Source organism: Osmerus eperlanus, chromosome 27, assembly GCF_963692335.1.
Source record: "Osmerus eperlanus chromosome 27, fOsmEpe2.1, whole genome shotgun sequence".
Classification (NCBI taxonomy): domain Eukaryota; kingdom Metazoa; phylum Chordata; class Actinopteri; order Osmeriformes; family Osmeridae; genus Osmerus; species Osmerus eperlanus.
The window spans coordinates 6,586,973-6,596,427 of NC_085044.1; the positions used below are offsets into that span (position 1 = coordinate 6,586,973).

The 9,455-nt window shown below is 46.5% G+C and overlaps 1 protein-coding gene across 1 annotated transcript; it reads left to right on the forward strand.

Moving 5' to 3' along the window:
* Positions 1–1,037: 1,037 nt before the first annotated feature.
* oatx (organic anion transporter X) lies at positions 1,038–9,422 on the forward strand. Its single transcript, XM_062453859.1, has 10 exons — positions 1,038–2,390; positions 2,765–2,868; positions 5,042–5,196; positions 5,450–5,618; positions 6,276–6,399; positions 6,578–6,693; positions 6,917–7,131; positions 8,164–8,272; positions 8,370–8,576; positions 8,794–9,422. The coding sequence occupies exons 1-10, from the start codon at positions 1,971–1,973 to the stop codon at positions 8,915–8,917; spliced, it is 1,743 nt and encodes a 580-aa protein (XP_062309843.1). The 5' UTR covers positions 1,038–1,970; the 3' UTR covers positions 8,918–9,422.
* The last annotated feature ends 33 nt before the right edge of the window (positions 9,423–9,455 follow it).

Below are 9,455 nucleotides of genomic sequence, written 5' to 3' on the forward strand. Positions count from 1 at the left end.
CTGCTCAAAGTCGTACTGCATGTTCACAGCCTTACCGCCTGTTCCATCTAGTGCAAACCTGGGCATTGTACGGCCCGCGGGCCACAGCCGGCCAACGGGCTGTCCCAGTCCGGCCCGCATGAGGAAAATCAAAAACTAAAAATAAATAAATGTGTTGAGCGGTAGTAAATCTGTAGTCGTGAAAGACTGCAGTGATCAGGCGATTTACATATGTGCGCTTACGCAACCTCACCGACAGGAGAGTTAGCTGTTGGTTAGCCCTCGAAAATGTCCGCGCACGGTAAAAAACGACAGGTTGATAGAATGTAGAGTTGGACATAGACATGGACTTCTAAGTATCTGTCAACATTGGGGGGGACGAAATCTGCTGGGGAGTCCGAGGTTCCCCCCCTGAAAACTTGTTACGTTTAGTTATGATTAAATTTGTAATGATAATTTCGGACAGCATGCGTGGTTGCCTGTCGTAGCGTAGCACATTTATATTTTATTTATAATTTTATATCAATATATTGGGGAGTACATTTTGACCAGATTTGAATATTGGGGTGATGGCACACTGGATTTCTCACTGAACAAAATGAAGTGAAAAAAAGCATGTTTTGCTTTTTGTATAAAGTTGATCAATTGCATGGGCCTATCTTTAACATAGGCTAGGGCCTATACTGCAAAACAACTTTTCAGTGTTTGTGAAGATTAACTAGGTTCAAATTAAATTAAACACAGATGTAATGATTGTTTTTGTTTTTACTGTTCATTACTTAAGGTCTTTTCCTATTTGATACACCACAATTTCATAGCTATTTACAGAATATCCTTATACTTCTGATAACCAGTAGCACCTAATCAACATATACTTTGCTTTTTACAATGGGAAAAAAATGAATAGTGTGCAGAATTAAGTTCAAGTTATCGTTGATGCGGCCCTCCAACACATTTCAGGTTTCTCATGTGACCCCTTGTAAAAATTAATTGCCCACCCCTGATCTAGTGGGAACACAGCCTTACCACCTTATGTCTTACCACCTGGTTACCGCCTGTTTCGGATCCTAGTTGCCACTGACAGATAGGCTACACTGTAGCACGTTATCAGACATGAACTCTCTCACGCGAAGGTCTCCATGGTGAGACATGGTCTGGCCATGTCCTATTGGACCAAGACGGAGGCGACCCACGATTGCGGGCTGCATACTAAGCAGTCCAGCGCCAGCGCTACATGATCATAAAGCATGTCTGGGACCGGACCGGACTTGGGCTCGGTACCGAGATTAGCATGTCAATGAGGTCTCCTCTGAGCCTCGCTGTTCCCGCCATGCTGGCACAGCCGGTAAATCCTCCACAGGATTTAACACCGCGGAGGTGCTAATGACCACTAACCCTGGCACGTGAGCTGAAGTTGTGGAGAGAGCTCAGTTTTGTATTTGAGTTTTTATTTATGCGTCTATATGTTTGTTTGCGTGTATAATATCCTGCTAAAGATGCCAGGATCTCCGTAATTATAGCACTAAGGTTTAAACTTAAGGCTTATATGAATCAAAATTGAGGACGAGCAAGTAACAGAGGGCTCCAACACTGTCCCCCAACCACCTCAGCTGCAAACGCACACATGACCACTCGCCCCAGCGGGCCCGCGGTGTCGGAGGCTGGGGTCCGTCCCATACATGACCCAGTACGACGGACGCTTGACAACCATTAACCGCTCCATGAATGATTGCACGGTCGGATTGGTTTTATCTCCATGTCGTAACACCGTGACACTAAAATAAGTTGTCAGGCTCCGCGAGGAAAAACTATTCAGGTGGAACATTAACTTCAAAGCTGACAACAAGATTTGGAGTCGATGCGCTCCGGGTCTCCGCGCGGTATCCACACTCAGCCATACAAAGACCACCACAACGTTCCCGGAGCTTCTCAAGATTTAGGACAACTTCTACTACTACTCGGTGTAACGGCGTCCAGTGTCTTTCGCCGGTATGGGGTTTGCGGACCTCCTGAATGACGTTGGCGGGTTCGGACGGTTTCAGTGGCTCCACGTCACGCTGATCTCGATTCCCGGTCTGCTGATGGCTAGCCAGAACCTCCTCAACAACTTCACGGCGGGAACGCCGTCGCATCACTGTACCATCCCGAACAGAACTTCCATCGCGAGCACTCACAACATCTCCCTCGAGGACGTGGATGAGAGTCAACTGCTGCGCGTCTTCATCCCGACCGACGCTGGCGGGAACAGACTGGACAAGTGTACGCGGTACGTGGAGGCGCAGTGGCATCTCCTCGAGGGGAACGCGAGCACACCGGTAACGTTCGCTAATGGAACGGAGCCCGAGACGGAGTTGTGCCTGGACGGGTGGACGTACGACCGGACGGAGTTCCTCTCCACCATCGTGACAGAGGTGAGCAATTGGGGCTGCGCGCACTATGGAGAGGGTAAATGTCTTTGCGCGTGGCGCACTTTTGGCACGGATACGTTAGTAATGTGTATACCGTGATGAAACCCTCATAAAATGAGTGATTTAGTGGTGTAGGTGATAGAGAAGATGATGAGGATGAGGATGATGATGTGTGTATTTGTGTGTGTGTGCTTGTCCGTGCACGTGCATGGATTTGCTTGCATGAGCATGCTGTGTGTTTGCGTATGTGTCTGTGGTGTCGGTGTGTGGGTGCATATCTATATGGTGTGTGCATGTGTGTGAATACGTGTGTTTATGGTGTGTATGTGTATATGGTGTGTGTATGCATGTGTTTATGGTGTGTGTGTGCTCCACAGTGGGACTTGGTATGTACGTTGCGCCCTCTGAAGCAGATGAGTCAGACCGTCTACATGGGCGGAGTCCTGACAGGAGCCATTATTTTCGGAGGGCTGTCGGACAGGTGAGTAACCTTTGACCTCTCACCCCTGACCTCTCACTTCCAACTTGTCACTCCTGACCTCTCACCCCTGACCTCTCGCCTCCAATCTATCACCCTTGACCTTTCACCCTCTCTCAGGGTTCAAGTTCAAGTCTTTTATTGTCAGATGCACAGAACAACAAAAGGTCGGACTGGGCACTGAAATTCTTAGGACAAGACAACGCAAAGCAACCTGGCATAACATACATAGCATGACATATAATTACTTAGAACATAAATTACATCTTTGATAAGCTCAAATATAATAAACCTCCTAAATATACAAAATAATATACAATATACAATACAGCATACTAAACCTCATAGTAACCTATACATAAGAAATAAAGTACGTGTTCAAGGTACTTTATCGCCAATAAAGTAAGTGTTCAAGGTTGAACACGTACTTTATTGGCGATAAAGTACTGCCTCGAGTACCTTATTGCTTTTATAATACGGTTGCCAGCGAAATTATAAATAGTAACTAGAAAAGGCATTTCCTGCTGAAAATGCGTTGGAATGCTGAAATCTGAAATTATTTTTTTTAAATGGCTGAAAATACAGAAATGAGAAAATACCCGCAAGCTGAAATGAATGTCAAGAAATGTGTAAGTCACACAAAAGAGGCAGTGTGGAAACTGAACTGCATCATCTAACAACGCTAAGAGCTGAAATACAATGCGGGAGAAGCTGAAAGCTGAACTGTTAAACAGAAGAAGAAGTAGGCCTAGGCTAGCTAGTCATAAAAAAAATATTATTGTCTTATCAGCTGAAATTATAGTTGGGATAGTAATAGCAGTAGCAGATGTGTGCATTGAGTGCGTTTACTCGGCTTTTTTAGTAGGATTCAATGTTTTGATGGAATGAAACATACAGCAGTATGCAAATGTATGTATGCAAAAGTACAGCAAATGTAAACAGGCGTACTGTAAACACCTGTACACCGTACAGTACTTTATGCTCAATAAAGCACACCCCGTGACTCACTCAACCAATCAGAATGCTTGATTTCAACCACCCGTATTATAATAACCTTATAAACCTAAACTAACCTAAAGAAGGTTCTGGTCAGGGTTCTGGTTCTCAAGGGTTCTGTTCAGGTTTGTGGGTCAGGGTTCTGGTTCTGCAGGGTACTGGTCAGAGTACTGGTCAGGGTTCTGGTCAGGGTTCTATAGGGTTCTGGTCTGGGTTCTGGATCTGGGTTCTGGTCAGGGTTCTATAGGGTACTGGTCAGGGTCCTAGTCAGGGTTCTGGTTCTAGTCAGGGTTCTACAGAGTTCTGGTCAGGTTTCTGGTCAGTGCTGGTGCTGGTGGACAGAGCAGCTGACAGGAGGATTAACATTCCTCAGAGAACACAGTTCTGTTTGTTGTTTCACTGTTTGAGACTTTCACAGCTTCACTCTGGGAGACCCTACTTGTGAGCACGCAAACAAGCCAGCTAGCAAGCTGTGTATGTGTGTGTATTAGAAGCAAGTGTGTGTGTGTGTGTGTTAGGAGTGTATGTGTGTGTGCAGGTGTGGACACGTGCACTCCAAGCCCCCTGCTCCCAGTGTGACAGAGGGACTCCGCTGTTTACGTAGAAAGCTTTTTATTTTGTTGTGCAGGCCAAGGTCCACAAAGCAGACAGACTGAGACTAGCATCCAGGTCCACACAGCAGAAAGACTGGAACTATAGAATTACTACAGTAGAACTACATCATATAAAAGCATAATGCTAAAGTGCTACCATAGCATTACTACAGTCTTCCACAGTGCTGAATTACTACATTTAAACTATAGAATTACCTCAGTAAAACGTAATACTAGTAGTACGAAATACTACAGTACACTAGAGAATAGGATCAGTATAACAACAGTATAGAATACATAAATGACTACATTACTACCATGAAATTATTAAAGAACAACTAGAGCATAGAATACTACAGTCCAACTACATTATAGAATAACTACAGTACAACTACATTGTATACAGGACAGCTGAAGTATTGAATAACTAAAGAAGTTAAGTACTTCTAGTGAGCGATCTCATGTAATGTCATTGTTTCTTTCCGTTGTGTATGGTAATGTGTCTATGTGCGTGCGTGACTGGGCGTACCTGCGTGTGTGCGTATGTGTGTGACTGTGTGTGAGTGCGTGTGTGTGTGTGTGTGCAGGTTTGGTCGTAAGGCTCTGCTGGTGTGGTCCTACTTCCAGCTGGCTGTGCTGGGTTCCTGCACGGCCCTGTCCCCCTCTTACGTGGCCTTCTGCACCTTCCGCTTCCTCGCCGGCATGGCCGTGTCGGGGATCATCCTCAACGCTGTCTCCCTCAGTGGGTCCCTCGAACACACACTCCCACACACACTCTCTCTCTAACCCCCCCCCCCCCACACACACACACACACACACACACACTACCCACCTAAACACACACACCTCACACCTAAACACACATACACGTACACACGCCATCTCGTTTAAACTCTCACAGACCTGACTCTAACCCCCCCTCCCCCCCCCCCTCTCCACCCCTCTCCACCCACCCACCCCCTCCCTGACCCCCCTCTGTGTGTGTGTGTTTCCAGAGGTGGAGTGGATCCCCACCAAGTCTCGGACGGTGGTGGGCACCCTGACCTCCTTCTTCTTCACGTTCGGTCAGATGCTGCTGGCAGGGATCGCCCACAGTCTCAGAGACTGGCGCCACCTGCAGATTGCCGTCTGCGCACCGTTCATCCTGTTCTTCCTCTACAGCTGGTGAGCAGCACACAAACACACACGCACACACACACAAACACAGTCAGTGAATACACACCCACACACACAGACAGTTTATACACACGCTCACACAGACACACACACGTGTGTACAGAGACACGCACACACACGGCGTATGCACACACTCACACAGACACACACATTGGGTACACACTCTCACGCACACACACACACAGTGTGGATTCTGTTTTGTGACAAAAAAGTGTCAAAGCAGTGTTCCTGCAGAAATATTCTGTGTGCATTAGTCCAATGCATCCATGTCCACCTTCACTTCCCCTCTGACCCGCACATCACTAACACACACATTAATAAAAACACATGCATATATACACAAACTACTGTCACAAACACTCAGACCAATGTATGATCTAACAATAATATCTGACCATCTCTGTGTTCCTGTGCTGTCCTCTTGTTGGCTATCTGCTCTCGTACTGTCCTCCTATGGGCTGTGTGTTCCTTTGCTGTCCTCCTATTGGCTGCGCGTTCCTGTGCTATCCTCCTACTGGCTGTGTGTTCCTGTGCTGTCCTCCTATTGGCTGTGTGTTCCTGTGCTGTCCTCCTGTTTGCTGCATGTTCCTGTGCTGTCTCCCTACTGGCTGTGTGTTCCTGTGCTGTCCTGCTATTGGCTGGCAGGTGGTTCTATGAGTCGGCCCGTTGGCTGGTTCTGAACCGGAGGACCAAGGAGGCTGTGAGTCTGCTGCATCGTGTGGCTCGCACCAACGGCAAGCCAGAGATGGTCGACAAGATCACCGTAGCGGTGTGTGTGTGCCGCATTTGATGTGCTGCGTGTGTGTGCGGTGTGTGTGGTGTGTGCTGTGTGAGATATGTCTGTTTGCACCACGTGTAGCAAGTACTGTAGGTATCAATCATACTGAATGCATGTGTGTGTGTGTGTGTGTGTGTGTGCATGGGCGTGTATGTGTGTGTTTGTGTAGGTGGTGGAGTCTCACATGCACAAGGAGATCCAGTGCAGTAAGTCTGTGTACACGGCCTACAACCTGGTGAAGACGCGGGTCATGAGGAGAGTCTCTATCTGCCTCATGGTTGTCTGGTGAGGAATGATGAATGAAGTATGTGTTCTGTTTGTGGTCCCTATATAATCTAAATAAGGTCTATATTTGGTCTATAAGTGGACTGTATGAGGTATGTATGTGGTATGTATGTGATGTGCCAAGTCTATATGTTTTGAAGTCTCTGTATCTACATCTTGTCTATAACTGGTCTCCCTCTGGTCTGTACGTAGTCTGTAATTGGCCCCTCTCTGGACTCTCTAGGTTCTCCACCAGCTTTGCCTACTATGGCATTGCCATGGACCTGCAGAAGTTTGGTCTGAACATCTACCTCATGCAAATAATCTTTGGGTTTGTCGACTTCCCTGCAAAGTTGGTGGCACTGGGCATGCTCACTTACCTCGGCCGGAGGGTCACCCAGGCCACCTGCCTCATTGTGTCCGGGCTTATCATCTTTGCTAACATCTTTGTCCCTTCAGGTCTGACACAACATACACACAAACAGATACATTAAATCAAATCAAACTTTATTTATATAGCGCATTTTCACACCAGAATGCAACACCATGCGCTTCACAGAAGGGAAGGGGGGGGGGGAGTGGGGGGGATGGAATACAAACTGCAAATATGGACTTTTCGACAGGTAGGCAAACGCCTTTGTAAGCAGAGATTTGTTAAAACATTTGTTGACCGAGACCTCGTCCAAAGTCCATATTTGGTTTCTTATATAATACAACAATAATCTGGCAGAAAAACGAAAAAGCAGACGCCATGTTGTCAACATCTCCAAGGCAACCGCTTGTTGCTAGGTCCGTAAAACTGTTTGCAGACCTTTCAAAAGTCTGCAAACGGTTTTCGCTGACTTTTTAGAACTTCTCTGGACCAATAAGAACAGCGTATTGGTCTAATTATAATAATAGTATGGAAGAAACACTTATGTTTCACACTAATTTTCCAGAGGGAAGAAAAAATAAAATAAAAAAAATCGACAATCTCTCCTGGAGTATGTGAAGTGACAATATATTACAAAGAACACACAAAGCATGAATGAATACTACATCATAGGAAACAAAAATTAAAATATAAATTAACATACATTTCAAAACTCACTTAGCATTTAAAAGTAACCAACTGGAAAATATTGGATTAACGAGAGGCCTATATACTTACCTGAAAACACCATAGGACACAAACAGACATTTAACATCAAGCTTGTAAAGCTAGTTCTGCAGCATAGGTAAAGAGCTATTGGAGATGCTACTGCCTTGTAAAGCCCAGTCAGCAGCAATAGTAAAGAGACAGTACAGACCACAAAGTATCTATCCATGCTGCTGGATTTGAGAGATAGAGACCCTCACACACACACAAACACACACACAGAGACAGACACACAAAGATTGAGAGAAACACACACAAACATTCACATGTATACACACACACACAGACACGTACACAGACACAGGCGTGTGTATTAGTTGTAATGGCTGCCGTGTGTATTGCTGCCTTCTCAGACATGCAGACCGTGAGGACCACACTAGCCTGTCTGGGGAAGGCCTTCACCTCATCTTCCTTCACCTGTGTTTACCTCTTTACTGGAGAACTCTACCCTACTGTCATCAGGTAACCCTCCTCTCCCCTCCGCTCCTCTCCTCCCTCCCCCAAATGTCAACCTCCCCACCATCTCCTCCCCTTCTCCCCCCCTCCTCTCTACCCGCAGACAGACGGGGATGGGTTTCACCTCCACCATGTCCCGGCTGGGCAGCATGGCGGCCCCGGCCGTGCTCATCCTGGACGAGGTCCTCCCCGCCCTGCCCGGCATGGTGTACGGGGGCGCCGCCCTAGTGGCTGGGGTGTTTGCCTGCTTCCTGCCCGAGACGCTTGACGTGCCGCTGCCAGACACCATCGAGGACGTGGAGGAGAAGTGGTGAGGTTGCTGGGGGTCGCTGTGGGGTCGCCGTGGGGTCACCGAGGAGTCGCTGGGGTCACTGAGGTTACTGGGGACTGGGAGGAGAGGGAGGGTTTTGCTCCACAAGGCTTGATATGGCTTCATTACCTTGCTGTGTTTAAATAAGACCAATTGTGTGTGGGTGGGAATGTTTGCATGTTTGTGTGTGTGTTTGTGTGCTTGTGTGTGTGTGCAGGGGAAAGAGTCCGTCAGAGCAGAAGAAGCAGGAGCTCAAGGAGAGCATGGCGTTGCAGGATCTGAAGGAGACGCCCGGAGTTGAAGAGGATTCTGGAAAGGCTGCAGGCCTAAATGCTCTCTGACCAACTGATGCTCTGACTGCCTGTTTTACCGCCTGTTCATCCACTGTCTGGCTGATCTATGCGAGACATGTGGCCTGGGTTTTATGACATTCTATCATATTGTCATATAATAAACTAATACAGTACTGGACTGGGACTGGATAGACTAGAACAGTACACAGTAGATAGACAGACAGCCAGTATCACATGCAGGTAGGTAGACGGACAGACAGACGGACAGACAGACGGGCAATAGCACAGACAGATAGATGTGATAGATAGATAGATAGATAGATAGATAGATAGATAGATAGATAGATACATACATACATACATACATAAACTGCAGATGTTTTCATAATCACATTTTTAAGGTACACAAATATATGTGACCTAACATGAATCATTTTGCATGTGTTCACAACTATGAACTGAACTTATTTTCTGTCACATTGTCTAACATAGGGTCAAATTATATTATATACAGTATGTGATTATAACTGGAAGTTGTAATCATGCATATATTACTGATCAGTTATGAGTGCCAGTGTCTAAATGA

Excerpts from the sequence above, each read along its gene's own strand:
- oatx (XM_062453859.1), top strand. The coding sequence starts at position 1,971 with ATGGGGTTTGCGGACCTCCTGAATGACGTTGGCGGGTTCGGACGGTTT. Across the intron at positions 2,869-5,041 it reads TTCGGAGGGCTGTCGGACAG|GTTTGGTCGTAAGGCTCTGC; the intron begins GTGAGTAACCTT and ends GTGTGTGTGCAG. Across the intron at positions 8,273-8,369 it reads CTCTACCCTACTGTCATCAG|ACAGACGGGGATGGGTTTCA; the intron begins GTAACCCTCCTC and ends CTCTACCCGCAG.